Source organism: Triturus cristatus, chromosome 2_2, assembly GCF_964204655.1.
Source record: "Triturus cristatus chromosome 2_2, aTriCri1.1, whole genome shotgun sequence".
Lineage (NCBI taxonomy): Eukaryota > Metazoa > Chordata > Amphibia > Caudata > Salamandridae > Triturus > Triturus cristatus.
The window spans coordinates 58,403,195-58,425,124 of record NC_140582.1 but is presented as its reverse complement, the minus strand read 5'-3'; the positions used below and the strand labels follow the sequence as shown (position 1 = coordinate 58,425,124).

The window sequence follows — 21,930 nt, the reverse complement described above, 5'->3', positions numbered from 1 at the left end:
ATGTCATAATCATTTTTCATGGGGGATATTGATACTTATGTATGTTGTATTTTATCCATCCTTTCTTGTTTTTTATTGTTCACTCTCTTGTGATGGTTTGCTATATGTTGCATCCCTGTGTTTGGAACATTACTGCTTTATTGTGCATAGTTCTTCTCTTGAAGTTTTGTTATTTTTGTTTTTATTTAAAAGAAAGGGATAATGTTATATCCTCTATATTGCATTTACATTTAAACCTGCCTTGTTCCCCCTAGCTGATCAGCAAGAATGTGAGTTGGTAACGGAATGTTGGTGTGACTGTGATGCGTGGAATGCCTGGGTGCTTGAGTGGATGAGTGTTGGCAGTTAAAGATGAGCTGAGCAGCTAGGCAGGCTGTTCCTGGTTGGATGGTACTTGACCAGAGCTGGCTGGAGTTAAGATTGTTGTTACTTGGACATAGAACTAATAAAGAAGACTTGGAAACTTAACATGGCTACCTGTGTCATCTGGTGCAGGATACAACAATGGTGTTTTCCAAGGATGGAGTGTGTTTCTTTCCCTTACCAAGTTATTGTCTGAGAGCCTCCCAGAATTGACTTGTGTACACTAACGAAACAGTAAAACATTAATGGGTCAGAGTGACATTATCTGACTGAAGACCTGCGTTACTGATATGGATGTCAACTAAGATTTTCAAACTCAAGCCCTCCTAGATTTATTCCTAGCCTTCTCTTTTACATTTCCACTCACGCTTCTCTGTCCAGAGCTGGTCCCTATTGGATTATGAAACAACACCCCTCCCCCTCTTCTGACCCAATCCCCAAATGCTCAGGCATTATCCTTGACACAGTCCTTAAACCTCAAAACAGACATTGATAAAAGCTATAACACTTTTTCATCTTCAACTCCTTCCTAAACCATCCCCACCACACGCTTGGCTGGATAGCATAAGCTATGATCATCTCCAGAATGTACTACTCCTTAAAGGCTGACATTCTGGACTACTCACTGTCTCCTTTCAAATATACTACTCTTTCATTTTTACGTTTCATTGCAGGACTGAACCTGTTTGAACACGTCTCACAACTCACTACAAGCTCTTTAGTAAATCTTTGTTGCCTGTCTTTTGTCTATCCTGATTGAGTGAGCCGGGTTGACTAGTCGGAATCCGCAAGCAGCATGGTCCCCTAGTATGTAGCGCTGTTTCTCTATTATACCAATGTGTTTCACATTTTTTTCCTTTTGTTACCAAACCTATGGTAGATGTGTAGTTAATAGTTTCCAAGCTGTTCTGCAATAGCTGTTATAAATGGCAGTTGCCCACTATTTGTTCTTTAGAGAAACATGTCCAGCTATATCAGCAGGCACATGCCCCGCTACCGCCAGCTCCTTCAAGCTTATACCCAGCTTTGTTCTGGGCCTCAGTACGCACTTGTATGGCTGAGTCTTAAATCATATTGAAAATTGAAAGATGGTGGTTGAAGGGAAGGAGAAGTGTTGGAGGAAGTTAATGATAAATGAATTAAAGGGCCTGATCCACAATGCTGTTTCCATATGTAGGTGGGACTTAATCCTATAAATTGAGGAATAAGTCATACCAAAGTGGGGAGTAAGGCACAACTGAATCAACCCCAAAATAATTGCTCATGCCAGCACAAAGCCTCTGTCCTATTATGGTCCTGGGCACTTTGCTCTTCAGTCGGTAAGTGTGCGTAATTGTGAAATTTCTTGACAGCTTGGCGAAATTATGCTTGCAGAGAAAAATGTTGCTTACCGATGTCTTATTTGACATTATTTTAAGTGAGTACACACCTCGCCTACGAAAGTTCCAAGAGATTCTGACACCATAATGGTTTGAGCAGTAAAAGTCTCTGGGTATGGTATATTCTGTGCAAACCAGTCTCCCACTGTAATCTTGCAAGACTTTTATTTTTACGTGAGGCGTGCTCTTAATGAAAAAATGTGCAAAATTGAGTAATGTGAAATTTTGAGAAATTTCACATATCATGACATGCCAGAACGTCACAGATTTCACTGCCATACTTACAATTTCATACAGGTCTAGTGATTTGAAGCGTTACTTGTATAATTTAAGCCAAATTGCATGTTGTTTTCTAGAATTCTAGATGGAAAGTTAAACTTAACTCATGTTGAAAGGATTAAGTTAAGACCATCCAGTTCACCCCATATTTTCATACATGTTAGCCCCAGGTGGAGATTCCTTCTTGCTTCTGCTTCTTTCCTCAGTTCCTGTGTCTGTATTTTCACAGCATGAAGGTATTATGTGGATGCCTCTCTCTTTATCAGAACCTGTATTTTTACAGTTGTTCTTTTATGCCTCCCTTTTTTTTTCTTCTAGTATGTGTCTACTTTGCGTCCAAGGAAGAAGAAAGAGAAACTGAGAGAAGTAGAAACCAAGTCACCACTGGCCAAACGCGCAGCAAAAGAGAGGAGCAGTAGTCTTGAAAGGGCCTGGACACCTCAGAGAAGTGGATCATTGACCTACCCCTCCAGCACAAACTTCATTCCTAGCCCGTGTAGGGACAAGCGATCTGCTAGCAGCCCAACCTCCATGGCCGTGGACAGGAAGGAGATCGCCAGGAGAGTCCGCCAGACAGTGGAAGAAGAGCTGGAGAAGTGCCGGAGGCAGGTGGGCTTCTCAGAGTCTTTCACCGAGGTAACCAGTTCCATCTCAGTGTCTGAGACAGACTCCGAGTCCAGTGAAATTCAAAACTTTGATACAAACGACGAAGAGAGGAAACAGGTAAGTGGTTCTGCAAAGCATCTATCTTTCCCCACCTGCAACCAGTTCCCAGAAGGCTAACAAAATAGATTAGTCACTGCACTTTGAAAGCCTTTGCATATCTTGTACTTTTGGATGGCATTTTAAATCATTATTAATTTATTGTACATTTCTCATGGTATTGTTACATGTCTTAGAACCAAAGAAAAATTCAGTATGATTAATTAAATGATAGAAATTTGAAATACAGCTAACTGCAACTCTTGAGACAAGGATACTGAAAGAGAATATTAAGTTGCTTAGGAAAAGAAAAATCCTAAACATTACAGCATCTACAAAATCTGCCTCTTCATTATGTAGCTCCTCTCAAAAGCAGGTTCTCACAAGTGGCCACTGGGCATGGCGTAGTTCACATATAGGGCAGAACCCTAGTGGTGCAACCAGTGGTATGCTAACTGACGTGGTCTAACGGACTTGCACATGGGGTTGTGAAGAGCATTGTAGCTCAGAGTGTGCATTCACTTCCCTATACAACCTCCCCAGCTGTTGTATCAACCAAGGAACAGGGAACAAGTGTGTTGAAAGTTGGGATACAGCAGACGATGTGGGCACTTAAGAGGGCATCGCTCTCCAGGTATCACAAGTCAATGGTATGGGTCCCACGTGGGTGGTCTTTGATGTCCCTGAGACCTCCACAAGACCACAGGAGGCAAGCCAACAAGCCCCTGGAGAGCACACTTCAGGGTGCCACACTGCAGCAGGTAGTCAGCCGCGTTCAGCCACTATTCAGGAAGGGTGAATGGTCCCTTCCAATGGGAGTAAGCCTGCTTATGCATAACAGATTCCTCTGACAGTGTGCACCGCGCAGTTCCAGGAACTCCGATCCCACATCCCCACAAGCCTATCTCTAAACTGCTGAATCATGGCACCAGTAGCTATACTGTAGTGTGCCTCTGAAGTTGGGGATGGTTCAGAGGGTTTCCCTTTGAACCACAGATGTGTCCCATAAATTTCAGTTCTGTCTGCCATGGGGCCCGTGGAATGCAGATCTTGATCTTTAGTCAGGCCATGATCTGGCTTCCAGAGGTCAAGTGTCAAAACCTATTCCTCCAATCTATCCAGCCAGGCCCTCAAATGGCAGAGGTCTGTTGTTCCAGTTGCATGCCCAATGTTTATAGCTGTCTCTGGGGAATGCACAGATGTGCTCCCCCAGTTTCCAGTGTGGGCTGGAGTCAAGGTTTAAGGCACACAAAGAGTTTTAGATCAGAGAAATGCCCACTTTCTAGAAGGGGCATTTCTAAGCTATTAATGACAAATCACTCTTTACCTCAGGAGAAGGTTTGCACTAACTGGACAGGAAACACCCATGAGTACCTGCCCTGTCTTTTGCCTACCACTTGCTCCACCCCTCAAGGCTTACCAGAGGGGTGATCTAGTGGTAGCGGTAGTGGAAGGCTCACTCAGGGTTGGCTAATGGGTTAGAAATGCCAACCTGAGCATAGGGGCAACTGCGCACCCACAGGCTTGCAATGCCAGGCTTGATACATGTTTGAAAGGCTATTCTGGTGAGTGGCACAATTAGTGCTGCGTCTCACCATTTTCCAGTGCAGTACCTGCCCTGGGAATGTGGTGTAGATTTTTACAGGGCACTCACAGGTACAGCACCTAAACGAATCAAGTAAGCACCACTTTCTAGCATGGGTAGGAAGGGCACATGTGCTTTCACCTTGTATTAAAGCGGGAAAGCGCCCAGAATCCTAAGGCCATGAAAAGAGAATCAGCAAAAATTAGGAGTAGAAAAAGCAAAATGTTTTAGGGAAATTCCCTAGGAACGGGCATGTCCAACACACACCAAAAAAAGCCACACGTTTTATACCTCAGGAATAATACAGTGCCTTAGAGACTGTAATTTTGCAAGATATAGGGCTATAAGGCCTCACAAACCCTGAAAATTCATTGCCTCCCATAAATTATGATAGCCTGTTAGAATATCTGTATAGCTCTATCTTATGAATCCAAAAGCGGTAACGAGTGTGGATAGAGAACGTGAGGTTTCAGTGATCTACCAAAATAGACTGCAATACTGTTTTCCTGTATACGATATCCAATAAGGAATGTAATGCGAAGAGATTTACCAAGATGCTCTATATTATGGTCATCCTTTCTATCCTCAAAAGATGCCAATAGAGAATGTTAATATTTGAGAGCTGCAGGGTGCACTGTGTTTGAGTGTCCAAGTGACCAGACGTTTGTGGCAGATCTCTTTGGTATTGCCACACCTGTCTGGTTAGTATAGAGTGGGTATTTAAGCAGCGGCAGCCGTTGCAGGTAAGCACAGTGGGGCAGGGCGCTGCGGGGGAGGTCAACAGATGACGGAAATGGGCAAATTAAATAAATAACTCCTGTTGTGTCGTATGTTGATAACGTCCCCCCCCCCCCCCAGCCCCGCGGTGCCCCACTCCACTGCGGTTACCTGCACCAGCAGCCGCTGTATTATGAGGTCTGGTATAGCTAGTATCTGTGCCATGCAGTTGCCATCAAGGTTCCAATGGTCCTTTCATGCATTATATGCCAGTCCCGTCGCTGATGAGTTCCCAAGCGACAGCATCAGTGCAACTGTCATGAAACAGTAACCAGTGACACATCTTGCTTAGACATATACACGCCAAAGCAAGAAACCCTACAGCGCATCAGTCTATATAGCATTGCAGCTATGACAAGCACATACCTCACAGCAAACAGTATTAGTATTACGTCTGCTGTCATCAAGAGTAGAAAAATGACTTACCTTTGATAGAAAGACGCAAAGGACACAAAGAAGGACAACTCTCAGAATACCAGCATTGTGCATGACATTCAGGAAAGTATTGAATACCTAACAAATGTTATAGAAATAGTACTTGTCACTTAATATTAACACACTAGACAATTTAGTCTAAACATGCCATTTTAATTTCACAGACCAACTTCAAAAGCAGTCTGCAACAGCTGGCATTATACCCCAAACCCCAAAGACGTAGTAGCACTGCAGAGGCGACTGGGGTGTGGAAGATAAATACCATCAAAACACCTACCACAGTCATGACACCAAAAAAGGTTAGAGTGAGAAGCCATTTTAGCCCTCCACCCCAACAAAAGATTGAAGTAGCCCAAGAATGGGGTTATGGGGTTTGAAATGGACCGTAGACTGCCTGCATGGCAGACACTCTACTGCCAAAATAAACGGTTTGTAGTCACCCAAAACGACAAAACAATCACTTGCACTGAAGATTGAACTTGAACTGCAAGATTGTATCTACAAACAAACACTACTCTGAGGTCTCTTTTACTGTAGAAAACGTTTGACCTTCAGTTTCCCATGAACCGATGCTACTCCCAGACTCTGAGCAGCAATAGATAGCGGGGAGAGGATGTAGCCTTAAAGGTAGAGCTGCTGACTTTTGAACTGGGGAGCCAATTTCGAGCATCGGCGTTGGCTCAGCATCCTGTGATCCTGGGCAAATCACTTAATCTCCCCAGCGCCTACCAAAAATGAATGTGTCCTTTTGTGATGTAACTGGTGCTCATGTAAAGCGCTCCAATACCTTCGGGTCGAGTTCGCGCTATATAAATCTGCAACAAAAAAATAGTAACGAAGGAGAGGGTGGTTAAACAGATGGAAACTCTGAACTTTAACTCAAGAAACAAAGCTGGTAAATCATTCATCAGTAGGTACAAGCAAAGACTAACAACACCAAATCCTGTATGTCTTAGTCAGTATACCAAAGTGAGGCGTGCCCCAGTGTATGAGCCTGCACGTCAAGGCCGACCCAGAAATGGAACAAATAAGTACATTAACCTTTGGAAGGGACATTTAGAGACCTTCAGAAATATGAGCTCCCATCAGCAGTTCCCAAAACACAGCAATAACTGCAAAACAAAAAGCACACAAAATGAAAGAAAAGACACTTTGATAGAGACCTAGAAGCATCAGGTGTAGGAAAAGAACATTGAAGGTAAGGGGGAAACTTTTAAACACACTAAAACTCATGAAGCTCAAACGCAGAAGTTGAGAGTACCCAGCAGGTGACAACTGTCATTCTTTGCCCAGTGCCTTTACAAGCAAGTACCCCCCCAAAAGAGAAAAACAAAGAAAACATTCCAAACTGTGTGACAGATTAATCAACTTATATAGCAAATGTCACCCCTCTTTCTGAAATTCATCAGTGCTAAGGACAAACCCTCTTACCCAACCAAGCATATGCTCTTGGCGCTAGTGGGAACTACCCTCAAGTCCCAAAGTGAGTCGTCGTTAAACTAGGTTCGGGTCTGCATAAGGCTCTTACCATCTTCCAGAGCCAGTCCTGGAAGAGGACTTCAATAAATCAGCCATAGCCTGGGACAGTGTGCCTTCTGTTCAAACACAAAGCTCTACTCCATTCTAATCTCCCTCCATTTTCATCTCCCCCTTTAACAACAACCATCCCTCACTGGTAATTGTGTGCTTTACCTGCATGTTGATCCTAATCTTAGTTGCCCAAATTAGCATACACTGTTTTCATTTCACTCTATATTCATCTTAACATTTCAAATGAAAAGAGCTTCAATTGAGGGCAACTGTGAATAACTAGATATGTCTTAAGTTAATTTTTTGAGCTGGCAATTCTCCGAGATGATTGATTAATTTCCAATTGCATCTTCAGTGGTTTTTTTATTACATATTGCCAACACAATGCCATCTCTTTAAATGAGTGCTTTAAATCGCCTGTTGCCATATTTGCACCCTTGCATAGGATAAAGTGAACATTGTGCAGTCGAAAGTTTAACTGTTATTAATTGACTCTATCAAAGGTTTTTCCTGACTCACGAAATATTAAAACCCGTCTTTATGTACAAGTGTCATATTAAACAGAAGGTGAAAATCATCACTTCGGTTGTGCCCTCAAATATGCCATTCCAAACTGATGGGGCTACCCTTGAAGCCGAAGGACCTGGGTATAGATACATACAAAAAATGGGCATACCGAGCAACCCGGACAAGTTAAATTAATTAATGTATCCTATCACAATACAATTACCAATCCACAGGAAAGAGACAAAATTACTTCACAAAAAAGAAATGCAAAACGGATTAAAAAATCAATAACATTTGAAGCAGAGCCTGTCAGTATAGCCTAACGAAGGGCAGCCGGCTCATTGTCTGAAGGTAAACTCTCCGGATCACTCACACCTCCAAAGTGCCAGAAAGTGGCCTTAAACGTATAAATCTTGGCCCCACAGACAACCAGAACGAATATATATTTGGTTGAAAGTGGGAGTGTTCCTCGTGAAGAAATCAATTGATCGGCTCTCTCATGTTACTAAGTCTCCATCTTGGCCGCAACCGGTTGGCCTTCGTTAGGATCCATTCATCAGTTCCCATACTGGAGGTTGTATGACTCCAGGTTGCTCCCTTTTCCTTGTTTACCTTATCCTGATGAAGATACATGTTTAAGGTCCTAACTGGCCTTTTCCCCATTTTTCGGCTTGCAACATCGACAAGTCCCTGCTTTTACAGCCTGGATTGACTACACTGTCCACAGTGAGGCAGAACTGATTGTAGCAATTACCCCTTTAGTGGGGAATAGAATCAAATTGTTGGATTGGATGTACAGACAGGCTCTGTTTCAAATGTTATTGATTATGTTATGTTTTTCTCCTTTTTATTCTTTAATCTTCACACACACACTTTTTCTGAGCACCTTGTGTAATGAATGGAGCTACCATTTGTATGTGTGTGTGTGTGTGTGTGTATATATATATATAATGTATGTATACTATTGATTGTAATACAATCTGATTTTTTGCATCCATTTTGCATTTTTTTCTGTGATGTAATTTTGTGTCAACGCTTCCCTGTTGGGAACTGTGATTTATCCCTTTCCTGTGGATTGGTAATTGTATTGTGATAGGATACGTTAATTAATTTAACTTGTCCTGATTGTCGGGTAGAGCCAGTTTTTGTATGTAATGCCCATAAATACAGTCTGCTTGAGACTGGTGGACAATATATTGGACAACATTAGATTGACATAAAATAGGAAATAATTTGGGCTAAAAGCTTTCCAGCCCGGATCCACCTAGATATTGCCCTAAGGTCAAGAATAACCTGACCTTCTTCAACTGGAAAAGGTAGGATCATGCGAAGAGGAACTACTTTTGAAAGATATCCACAGCACCCTAACAGAATAGTCCCAACCTTTATCTGCATTTCTGATTGATTTTAATTTTTCCTTAAATGTTATTCCCAAATTTCTATACAAACTCTATAACCTGGCTGACTGGCAATGAATATTTGCAAGGTTGAGAGAAACGTCATTCATTTAATGTGGTACTTGAATGAATAGATTCAGGCAAACAGGAGTTCGGAGGAAGGGTTAGGTATTTGTGGGACAATTCAAGGGAAGGGGCTGATGTTTTTGCTAAATTTAAATGATAAGTGTGTTTGCCTGTTTACCACTCATGATTCTGCCTTATAATGAGTAGATTGTGACATGAAAGTGAAATGTTCATATCAGTCAATTACAGAAGGATCAATAAAGTATCCTTACTGCAAAGGGAGCTTAAACAATCCTATTTTTTTAAGTCACAGTTGTGTGTAGGGAGATGCTTTCAAACGTCTGTGCTTAGTAGTTAAGAAAGTATTGTGAAGCCAGGATTCAAATTGATATGTTAAAGTAGAGTAGTGATGCTGTTTTCTTATTACGGGTGAGTAGCGAATTCACAAGAAGATTGTAATAGGAAAAGAATGTACAGGTCTTAATTTCTTTGCTGTCAATCTTTTTTCTTTGGTGCATCAGATAATGATAGGGCTTTGTTCAGATTGTAGATATCTTGTGGAGTGACCCGATGCCACAAGATGGCTGTAAATCCAACACAGTTCGAGGAGGAGGTTGTTACTTTGGACCTGATGTAACGGAGAAGATTTTACAGAAGTACGGTTTGCAGCTCCTCATCCGATCCCATGAGTGCAAGCAGGAAGGATATGAGTTCTGCCACAATAGAAAGGTATATTTGTGCACTTGTATGGCACACTGTCATTTTATAGGGTATTGAGGTACATTACAAAGGTGTACTTGAGAAGCTGTTCTGAGGTAGTGTGGACCTCACAGAATTTTTTTTGATTTTAAGAGAATTATGATCTAGCTTTGAAGCAACATGCTTACATAAAAATACTGATGTTGGTATTACAGGTGATATGAAATATGAATCTATGGGAAGATGTATGAGGCCTTTTACCCGTCACAAACGTCCCAATGGGTAAAATGCATTTTCCTATGTACCAACCCTATTTTACGAGTTAGTAACTAATTACCAACTCGATAAATAAGGTTTGTGAGTCGCTATTACGAAGGGACGTGCAAAGGGCACCCCTTCCTAATAGCGAGTCGCACTGCTATGTATGAATGTTTTGCGGTCACAAAACATTCGCAGATTACCCTGATTTCAAATTGGTGGTAAGCCATTCGCAAATGGGAAGGGGACCCCAATGGACACCTTCCCCTGTGTGAATGGGGGCCCCCAACTTTTTTTCAGAGCAGGCAGTGGTGTCACAGTCCACTGCTCACTGTAGAAAAATCAAAATAAAACTGGCTGCATTTTTTAAAAAAAATGCTTTATTTAAAAAGTAGTCACAGGCATGGTGGTCTGCTCACCCCAGCAGGCCACCATCCCTTTGAGTGCCGCCCATTCCCAATGGGTCAAAATTGCATCGTAACTCATGAATATTAATGCGGCAGGTCCCTTGCGACACATTTGGGAATTGCAAATACTGTTTGAGACACTGTTCTACATCAGGTTTTGCTACTCGCAAATTGCGAGTCACTAAAATCCACAATTTGCGAGTCGCAAAACCTGACGGTCGTACATGTGTCCCCTCATCCTTTCCTTTTTACTAATGTGCCACTATTTTACTTTATTTAAGTCTGGAATATAGATGTGGTGCAGACTCTCTATTTTCTCTACTGTAATAACATTAGCTTGCTCAAAGTGTATTTGGCTATGGGTGGAGATTTTGTCTAGGGGAGGAGTGGTCTAGCTCCTAATTTAACATATTTGAGAGGTTAGTGGTTTGCCTATTGTGGACTCGTTGGTAACGTCCTTCAGCCCCTCTCCCTCAAATGTACATTTATAATGCAAATAAATGGCGATTATCCGACAATAAGCACAACAGTTATATGCAACATACGTTTAGCCTCCGTATTATAAACCTCTGCTTCTTCACGATTCTTTTCAAAGGTACTGACCATCTTTTCAGCCTCAAATTATTATGAAGTTGGAAGTAACCGAGGTGCCTATGTCAAGCTGGGACCAGACCTCATCCCTCACTTTGTGCAGTATCAAGCCAGCAAAACTACAAACACACTAACAATGAAGCAACGGTAAGACCTTACAGTTTATATATGGTTGAGCCACAGACATCGTACCCACAGTTTTTCTCAGAAGGCAGAGTCCACGCATTGAAGGTAGTACCGGATTGTAGAAGAATTTCCGCTGTCGCCTCAGGACAAGTGACATGTTGCTGCCTCTCCCCCATAGCAATGGGGTCACATTTAATGCCCTTCCGAGTCGTCGGGCAGCCTCTCAGTGTACCTCTATACGCAACGTTGTCTTAACTGCCTAATTTTAAGAACTATATGCAAATTTGTAACTTGCAAACATTGGGCACATTTTTCTACTATCCAGGGAAAAACACTCTAGATATATTATTTAAGCCCTCCATTTAAATTATGCTATTTATTAGAAAAGGTCTCCCTACTTTTTATTTTTTATTTTGGTAAATATTTTAATTTGCATTTTAATCAAGCACAACACAGTGGGCTGGTATGCTGATGCTTGAGTGCCAACAGTTCACATTACAGCAGAGTGACCGGAGATATAGGTTCTGACATGTCAAACATAGTAAAGGGATGCCGCAGGGGGCCTCGGAGGACAGAACCCATGTACAGTGGCAGTGCATGAAATCATCTCTACCCATCCACACAATTGTACCCTTCCGGGAGCCCCGTGCCATTCACATCATCACACTTGAAACAAATCAAGAAGACTCCCCCGGGTCCAGGACCGCTCCACACATCTCGGGAGCTGGGAAGGAAGCCCCTGAGAGGGGTTTGTCCATAATGATTCGTCTGAGAGGGCTCAGCCTGCGGCAAGCCATCAAGATAGCATCCCAAGTGGGTAAGATCGGTACCTTGCGTACACCCCTACTCTCTTCGCTCCAGATCGCCTCCCTCTTGCACTACGCAGATTTGATCAACTCTAATCCCCATCTACACACATCAGGGCTGCAGGAAAACCTCTAGTTCATTGTTAGGTGTCTGCAGGCAAGAATAAGTGTCAAGTTTGTGAATCTATCTGTCACTTTTGAGCTGCACTCTGATCATGTAGGTGCAACAAACACAGCTGAGGAGTGGGTTCAAAGCTCCGATCCATAGCCCAGCAAAAGACCTGGAGGATGGTGGTCCAGTATGGGAGCACCGCCAGACAGGACCACACCATGTGGAAAAAGTCTACATCATCCGCATGGCACCTAGGATAGGATGATGCAGCACTAGGGATCATGGTAAGTATTCCCCCAGAGGGTAAGGTAGCCACTGTGTAGATTAGTAGAACTGAATTAGCTTGAAACAAGCATTTCTATCTACCCTGGGTGTTAGCTCCAGCATCTTTTGCTAAGCTGAGTCAGACAGCGGTGCCCCCAAGTCCTCCTCCCATCGTTGATGAAGACGTGTCAAGTCCAGCTGTGCCCCTTTCAACAGCGCCCTGTGTAACAACATGACCGCCCTCATCTGGCCTGTGAGGAGAAAAATGTAACACAAGCATTTGTGTTCTGGTGGTGCCACAGCACATTGGCCCCACCATTCACCACCTCATGCAATAGAGCTCAGTGAAGCAGAAAGTGCCTCACAGGAAGGTCATATGTCTCCTGTAGTTCCAGGACAGGATACAAGCGCACCTCCCACAAATATATCAACCATTATAGTGATCCCTGCCTTCATCCACCGGTGGAGTCCCAGCCAACTGCCCGAGCACTGGCCAACCAGCAATGGCAGAAAAGGTCTCACTACGTCTATCACTTTCATTAAGTATGTCTCTGTTCCTCAGTAGGTACTCCAGGGGCACAACAGGCATGTACACCCAATTTCTGGACCCTTGGCATTACAGAGGGGCTACAGATAATAGCACGGACCATTCTATAATATAGATCAAACCAACACATATGTATCCCTGGCATGATCCCAATAGGGTGTTCCCTGATTTGGTGTGGGTCAGGAGAGGGCCTTGTCCTATTCCCATGGTCTCCCTGATGTCTTGTTGCACTTCCAAGGTCTGACGCATGTTTGATCCTTGTCTGTCCCGTCTCTCACTTTCATTCCTCCCCTTTCCTGTGCAGTTTGTGTCATGTAAATATTTGTCCCATCCACTCCATTTGCTCTCTTGCTGGAGGTATCTAAGAAGTCTCACTCTCAGCCTTTCCCACTCTACCTTAATTTCTCCAGTTCTCCCTCTTGGGAGCCTCTGCTTTTTGTATCGTTGGTCTATTCCTCTTCAGATAATTGAAATAAATGGTCTGTTCATAAAAATCCATCCTTTCATCGTGTTGCTCCCTGCTCCTTCCTGTCTTCAAATGTCTCTCCTATTGCTACATGTTCTTGTCTTTGTATCCTTGACCAATGGCCTTCACGGCTTTTGGGAACATCCTCCTCTCTCCTTGTCCTACTCTAGCCATTCAACTCATTAGTGATCAGTCCTTCCCCTGACATGTTCTGCTAAACCTCTGGCAGCCCTCTCTAACCACATCCCAGGGAACAGACCTTCAACCTCTCTCATTTGTTTATTCTTCTGTGAAGCCACTAAATGTCTCTTGTTTCCTCTCTTCACTTTCCACTCCACTTTGTCTCACCACTTCATGTTGCGCCACACACCATTCAGACCTGTAGTCAGTGGCTCACTGGCCTTCTCTCTTTCCTCACTGTGAATGTTGTACCCTATGGTCTTCCACTTGTGTGCAGTGTTTCTACCTGCTACTGTCACGATTGCCCATCTTTTTGCTCTCTTGGGCTTGAGGTCACGTGCCCAGCACCCGCAGCCTCGCAGTTGTCCTTTTGAATTGTGTCCCGCATTTGCCACTGGCCCCCTTCTCCTCCTGTTTAACCGATTGCTTCTTTGCATACTCCCTTACCACCCTGCCCTTATGCTGTACCTCTGGAGGACATGCAGACCATTTTAGCTGCCGGAACTATCACACATGCCTCTTGCCTGCTGGGCATGTGATGGTTGTGTTCTGGGAACGGAGGCATAGAGTGCAACATTTACAAGCCACCCAGAGGTTCCCGAGCCCTCACACTTCCTCACTCATGGCTTCCCTCAGAGAGCCCCAGATCAGGACATCATTCTATGCTTTCCTGGGGCAGTGGATCATGGTGGCACTATAGCTGGGGTTACGTGGAGCTGAAGAGCGCATAAAATCACCCCTGGACCACCCACTTCCAGCCCACAATCCACCCCAGGTGGAAATTGCATCTAACTTTAGTCCTCTCGTGGCCCCTTCTCTGGAAATCACCATCGACCTTAATGTGTTGATACCTAAAGCCTTTTGCTGAAGAAATTTACTTTTTTTCTCTTTGGTTATGGAGGTGTGAAAGCTGTTTGTTAGAAATGGGGGTCTCTAGTTGGCAATGGCTGGCCACTGTCCAAGTAGGGACCCTTCTTCCTAAGTCAGAGTAAGAGGGCTACACCCTTTGATAACCCCTGCTCAACCCTGTGGTAACGTAGCATGAGCAGCTAGGCTTATCTCAGAGGCAGTGTGTGAAGCATTTATGACCATACACAGTAACACAGTGAAGAACACTACAAAGGGACACCACACAAGTAGTTATAAATAAATAAGTATCTTTATATATAGACTTAACAAAAGACCAATAACAGTAAAAATCCACAATACTAGGGAAATAGGTTTACTCTTAAAATGCTGTAAAAATAGTTCAAAGTGTGCAAAGAGGAGTTCAGTTCAAGGCAGTGGTCTCTGCGACCCTTTTACTCACAAAGTACCTGGATTCTGTAGCAAAGCAACCAAAATATTGCTAAGGAGTTGTAGCGATGATTTTCCTCACGCGTGACCAGTGATGCGTTGAATTCTTGCCGCAAGGGAGGATGATGCGCTGATCTGTGTGCAGGACAAAGCGACAAACTTCTCCACGCTAAGCCGGCGATGCGTTGAAATCCTTGCCGCGAAGGGAGGATGATGCGCCGAGCCTGTTGCGTGTGCGATCTTGTTGCGATGAAAAGAAATGCCGCCCCGCGAGGGAGCAACGATCCTGATGCGATGCGATGAAAATGGCGAAAGCTCGGCGTCCGCGCTGCGATGTCATGAAGCGATGAACTCGATGCGATGATCTTTGGTTTGCGAGCACTTGGAGGCCCGCAAACATGCGATAACCTTCGGGTTAGCGAGCATTTGGCAGCCCGCAAACGTGTGATGCGATGATCTCCGGTAGCGAGCACTAGGCGGAAGCAGCGCAATGATTTTCCTTACGCTCTTCAGCTGCGGCGGCTCTCTAACGGGCGTTAGCGACGATTTTCAGCACTCTCTTCTCCACAGTAGAACTAGAGGCCCTGGAACTCACAGGAGCCTCACCTGCAGATAGAACTCCTCGCTGGGAGGAAACAGGAGGCTGGTGGTGGAGTCTGATGTGCCTGAGACTCCAGCAGGAGGCTAGCTCTCTTCTAGCCCTTGGGTGATTGCTGTAGTAAAAATAAAAGTTCCTTCAAAGTCCTTTTCCTCCTCTTCCAAGTCCAGTAGTAACCACTGCAGGCCAGTCCAAGAAACAGCACACAAGTACAAGGACAGTCCTCTCCTGCAGATTCCTTCAGTTACACGGACAGAGGTTCTTCTTGTTGTCCAGGAGCAATACAAATTGTAGGGGTTTCAGCACAGATATTTATACCCCAAAAGTCTTTGTTCTCAGAAGCTACAAGTCACTGAACCCAGCCAGAACCAGTTCTGCCCAGCCCTGGACCACTTTGTTTACCAGGCTGCATCCTTCCTTTCAGAAAGAGGGGGTCTGCCATCAGACGCACAGTGGGAGGTGGAGCCAGCATTCACCTTGCCAGGCACAGCCCTATTCAGGTCAAGGAGCTACCCCTCCCCATACTCCATATCTCTGTATTCAACCCAGGTCTGACTCAGCCTGCCCTGTCCCTCCAAAACCAGACAGCCAATACACATAACAGCAGAGCACACTGGAAGGCTTAGGTAAGAAAATATCAGGCATACTAAATTCGTTTTTCTACCATGTTCTTTGGGTCAGTTAGGACTATAGAATGTAATAGTCAAACCTCCCATTCTGGCCTATGGAGAACAGGTAGCCTTACAGTAGTGAAAAACGAAATTGGGTGTAATTCACTACCAGGACATGCTACACACACCAGGGCATGTCCTACCTTACACATACAATGCACCCTACCAGAGGGGTGGCTTACATGATGCCAAGGGAAGGTTCAGGGACTGGGAAGTGGTTGCACTTCACAGCCAAGATGGCAGTTCTGGACTGCACGCAGACTCTGCTGTGGTAGGTCTGAGACACACTTTACAAGCTGCTTCTGTGGGTGGCGCAAACCAACGCTACAGGCCCACCAGCAGCATTTGGTTTACCAGCCCTGGGCACACACCGGCCACACTACTAGGGACTAACAGGTAAACCAAATAAGCCAATCATGGATATACCAATTCACATGTCATATTTACACAGGGAGCATTCGCGCTGTGGCACTGAATGGCAGTGGCACAGCGCCCAGAGCATCTATTACCAGCAAAAAAAGAGGAGACAACAGCGAAAAATGGAAGGGAGACCCACGCCAATGGTGCCAGGTCTAACACTGTCCGAACAGTAAACCTGGAATGTAAAATATTGCAACATGTGGTTAAGTTAAGTGCATTGAGAAAATGAGCATGTCCCTGCGCTTTAGCCTTTTTAAATATAATACCTTAAGAAACTGCATGCTGAACAGTAAATTTATTCTATAAACCATGTATGAGCCTTGATGTATCCAGCAAAAGTAAAGTGCTACAAATGAATATATAATGATTTTAGTAACAAAGGTGTCATGCATGCTACAATAAAATCAGCTGATGAGCCCAGTTGGGGGTTGATAAAAAGTTTAAGAAAAACTAGGTAGATCTGATGAGCTGTCCACTTGGAACCTGAACCCTAGAAGAAGTGGCACCCCGAGCTTGTTCATTGTTTTTTGCCCAATATATAAGTACTATAGGAGAAATTGGATAATACCAGTGTGCCAGAACCTGGGAGTAAGGGAGTAAGGGAATCTCAGGATGCTAAGGTTTGACACTACCAAAGTGTTAGTCTTTGCACTTACCTGGTATTGAATGGGAATAGGGAGAACAGGGCAAAACATGTGCGCCATAACCGCCAACGAGCCTGGTGGGGATTCAGTTATCGACAGACGCTACTGTTTTTTGATTGGAACTGATACTACGGTATGTTGTATATGTACACCTATTTTTAATTGTTTTTAAAGTACAAACTATAAGTGGTATGGGATGAGTTCTCCTGCTATGAAGTAAGGAGTCCCCGTGTTTGAGGACTGAATGTGACCTATTGTTTAATGTTAACAACAAGTGAAGGGCCGTGTTTATTTTTACGGATTGTAATTGTTGCAGAATGATGGCCTGTCTCATCTCTTTTTATATGTTTTTAATGGTTTTGTGACTGTTTTATCTGTTTTTTTTGCTTTCATGGCCTCTGTGCCTAAATAAAAATCTTTTGATTGATTGAGAAGATTCAGGGGAGGCAAGCATTAATTACATTGATATTAAAATGATAAAGCATGACTTTTTTGGTTTGTGTAGACCATTGTAGTTCGTGAACCAGGACTCATAGGTCATTGTAAGGTTCCCTTCAACGGATTGACAAGATGGTGAGCTGGGATAAATGGATCACAACCATGACGGGTTTCTTACTAGTAACCAATCTGCTATTAGTTGAAGAGCCTTTGTCCTCATTAAATTTGCCTGTGTGAATGGATTAGTAGCATAGCAAGGATGCCATGGGCCTGGCTGCAAGCACGGAAAATAGACCTTTTGCCTGCTGTTGGGATAGTAAATGTAATATCTATCAGGAGTCAATGGGCCCTGCGGGCGCCTGGTGCCACTGCACCAATAGTAGCCATGCCTCTGATGTGGATGCTTCATTTCATTTCCTTCAGTCTCAAACCATTTTTCCCACCAGTGTGTTGTGGTGCTCTGCACGTTGGATTGTCCATGTTCCTGCTCCATTATCTGCTCATACTCCTGTTGCCTAAAATTTGTTTAAAGTCATCCACACATATTTAGCTGCTCTTCTTTCCATACTGTGTGAAAGTAAGCGTTGTTTTATTATAAACTGGCGAATCGCATAGATCCCGCTTATTGGCCTCCCATAGGCAGAGGTGGGAGGATCAAACAAGGAGATCCGAACCGAGGTCTGTCTTGGCTCTAAGAGGTTGTGCATGAGCTGAACCATAAAAACGTTTGGCATGGAAATCATACAACAGACATAAAAAAGCGCATTTCTTTAACATGTAGAAGCGGTTCAGTCTAGGACATTAGATGATATCCTTGCATTGAGAGCTATCTAAAAAAAGTTGTTGTTTTTCAACATGCCCACCCTGTCCTGAAGACAATGCCTTTAGTGAACTATGAGGCAGGTCAGTTGTCATGCATACCATGTAAGTGGACTAAACTCGTATTATAAATCGATCAACAATATAGTCTATTCAATTAATCAAGAGGTTTTTGTACAGCGCGATCCTGAACTCGCATAATTGAAGGTGACCTCATATGTTATAATGGAGAAAAAGGAGACTCAGTGACATCAAATGTTTCCCTAGCATCACGCAATGTGGTAAATAATGGGAAGTGGGATTGCTCCCAGGATTTCTGGTTTCACACTGTGCAGTGCATTAGGTATCACTTTCTCTACCTTTTACATCAAAGGGCAATGCTTTGTCTACTTCTTGACTCATGGGATAATAGCTTGGTTGGCTGGTAGAAATTACATAAAGCTGGACTTGTTTTAGACTCGAACAGTGCTTAATTTAAGCCGGTGGTTTCCGGTCCTCAGCACCGGCACTTAATCATCAACAACACCAGTGCTTTTCATGAGCACCAGTTAAGGACACATTCATTTATGGTAGTCATTGGGAGATTAAGTGATTTGCCCTGAATCACAGGATGTTGAGCCGTCGCCAAGACTGGAACTTGGTTACCCAGCTCCGAAGTCAGCAGCTCTGCCCGCTGCGCCACATCCTCTCCCCACTTTCATGATTAGTAGTTGCTTCTGTTTTAGGCGGCACTAACAGGAGAAATAGGCTGGTGCAGGCTGCCTTCTGACGAGAGCCCGGCACTTATTTTTTTACAAATTAACCACTGGACTTGAGGGCTCTGTTCAAGAGGTCCCTGAGTTGGGCCAGAGCCAGGTATCTAGCGCGAGCTTACAGTGGCTCAGCCATCTCTACCTACATTTCCCAAGTGTGTAGTATTGGGTTGTATTCTGCCACACATTGGAAATATTTTCTAGTGAGTGCTAGCTGGCACTGAAAATAGATATGCCGCTTTCTCATGAGATGCATTTAAAACTGTTTGTATACCTCATGTATATGAAACTTGATAGATGTTACAATCTCAGATTATTTAAACAACTCAAAAAGGGGAGCAAAACTAAAAAAAAAATATTTCAGAACTTTTAAAAACTATTGGTAGTAATCTCAAGAATTACAAGATGTTTGTGAAAGAAAAAACTTGTGGCTTTGCATAGCCAGGATTAAAGTCAAATTTGACAGTTATGGATGAAGGCAGATCATTTGCTGACGTAATTGATATCTGCATTCAGAGACTCTTTGGCCGATTCTCAGAGGCCAGCATGACTCACAGGAAGTCAGGCAACCCTTGTAAATGTCCACTGTCCTAGAAAATGCAGAAACCAAGCATTGCTGAGAGCTCACTGGAATGCCAAGGGTCTCAGCTTGACCTCCTGGAAATGATTCTTAGTTTCAGTCACAGCTCATAAGGTCCTTCCTTGAAATTTGTTTTGCAAGCCCGACCGTGCACTGGCTTTGCATTCATCTTCGGATGGATCGATTCCAAGGGGACAGCATGGGGACACATGGAACACCCTACAACCTTAGCGTGCTTGCAGGCACTGTATCCAGGATATCCCACCTCACATGTACCCATGAATTCATGTGCACATGCAACACATACTTATGGGGAATTAGCAGATCCTATTTGTCCTGCTCCATGAATTTACCAGAGAGAGTCAGAAGACTATCCTGCAATGGGTTTCAGGTAAAAAAGCAAGCGCCTTACTACTAGCCTCTCAATTCTGCCTTGTTACAAGGTTTTGATAAACTGGCACCATTGAAAACCTGTACTAGAAAGAGAACTGTGTCCTCGGCATCTTGGTTCTCATCTTGTCCTCAGACAGAAAAACTAGGATGTAAACAACTTGAAAGGAAATGGAGGTTTACTTGTGACAGTGAGGAAAAGCGGGCATATAACACTGCGCTCAAGCAGTTTCGTAAACACATTAAGAAAGCCAAAATAGTTTTTTTGCCAAATAACTGCCTCCGAGAACGCTCCCAGAACGTTTTTTAAATTGTTAAAACATTCTTGCAGCCAAAGGCTAACAAACAAGCTATTCCACCTTCTCAGCTCTTGGCTGAAGAATTATCTGCAATTTTTCATGAGAAAGTAGGAAAAATCTGCTCTAACTTTAATGGGTCTGTGGACTGCCCTTCTTTGGGGTCAAATTCTGACCCTCTGCAGGATAAGGAATGCCTGCTCATTGAGTCCTTTAAGAAGATTACTCTAGCTTAATCTGATCATATCATCCAAAAAGTTAAATCGTTCCCCTCTTCACGCTTGTCCTCCCTATATTCTGTCTAAAGCAGTTATTTCAGTCATTCCACATATCAATGCCTTTTTTTACCTGTCTTTGTTACTGGGTGAAGTGCCAAACATTTGGAAAAATGCATTCCTGGTACCTTTTGGAAAAAAACTATTCTGACTAGCTTATTCTGAGCAACTGCTGGCTTGTCTCATACTATATGACATACTATATAGACACCATTACCAATATCAGCACCAAAGGTGCCCATTAGTCTAGGGTAAATATACAAGGAGTTTTTTTTAGCTCTCGTGTTGTCAGTAGTGCCTTGAGGCAGCATTAGAGCACAGAGAATAGTGCACAAGCAATCATCAGCAAATGTGTGCTGATCTGTTTACATTGGTGAGTGCGTGTCTCGTGGTCTGTTTGCATGGGTACCTGTCGTGTAATGTTCTGTGTGGGTAAACATCTGTAGTTAGGTAGACCTGTCTGCGCATGGATGTCCGTCTGCCTGTCTGCATGCGGGCATTAATGTGAGATTTATTTCAAAGTGTGCGCGTATGCTGGGTTTCTGTGCGCGCGCATGCTCTATGCAAAAGTCAGACTATGGACTTTGTCAATATTCTGTTCCAGAGTCAGCCGAGTGGAAGAGTCGGCTTTGAGAGCCCTGAGGGAGCAGCTGTCTGGGCATAAGTCGGACCTCATCAGAGAGTTCATGCGGTATGACAAGGACCAGACAGGTAAGGCCGAACATCTTGAAGCACGGAGGTTGCTAAGAACTACTTTTACATTCCTATCATAACATTACTAATTGAAACAATCCACTGTAAATGCTCCACTTCTCCTAACACTGCAGTGAGATCACATTTCTGAAGCCTTCTCACTACCGGAGATCCCTCATGAATGCTGCTGATGTGAAATTAGGATTGTCTACTTGAATTCAGGCCACAGGGGGTTAAACTAATCCATGATTTAAATGAATAGTGGTTAAGTGGCCTGGTGAGTGGGTTTAGTTCCTTAAAAGGGCCATCTGGTGGATGTTGACAAAATAGATCTCAAAACCTAAGCAGACGTCATCACACCGAGCAACGTTCTAGATTGTTGGTATTTATTATATAAGAAGGGGTGGGTAGAAAGAATTGATTATTTAAGCTGTAAGATAAACTTTGGACTCACACCGCTGTATTTTCACCACCGTCCTTGTGAAAATGTAAATGACTCCTTTTGAGTGAGCAACACACGCAGCTTCACTTAATAGGCCTCGTGTCCTATGAGTGCAGAGGTCTCTCATGGGATTTTCAGCC

At 43.6% G+C, this 21,930-nt stretch overlaps 1 protein-coding gene across 1 annotated transcript in view; it reads left to right on the top strand.

Moving 5' to 3' along the window:
• The window catches only part of PPEF2 (protein phosphatase with EF-hand domain 2), a 356,454-nt gene that overhangs the window by 275,892 nt on the left and 58,632 nt on the right, over positions 1-21,930 (top strand). The window contains exons 13-16 of the mRNA XM_085643039.1: positions 2,340-2,744; positions 9,564-9,749; positions 10,980-11,122; positions 21,260-21,366. Of these exons, the coding sequence (XP_085499165.1) occupies positions 2,340-2,744; positions 9,564-9,749; positions 10,980-11,122; positions 21,260-21,366 (841 nt within the window). The remainder of the gene's footprint in view (positions 1-2,339; positions 2,745-9,563; positions 9,750-10,979; positions 11,123-21,259; positions 21,367-21,930) is intronic.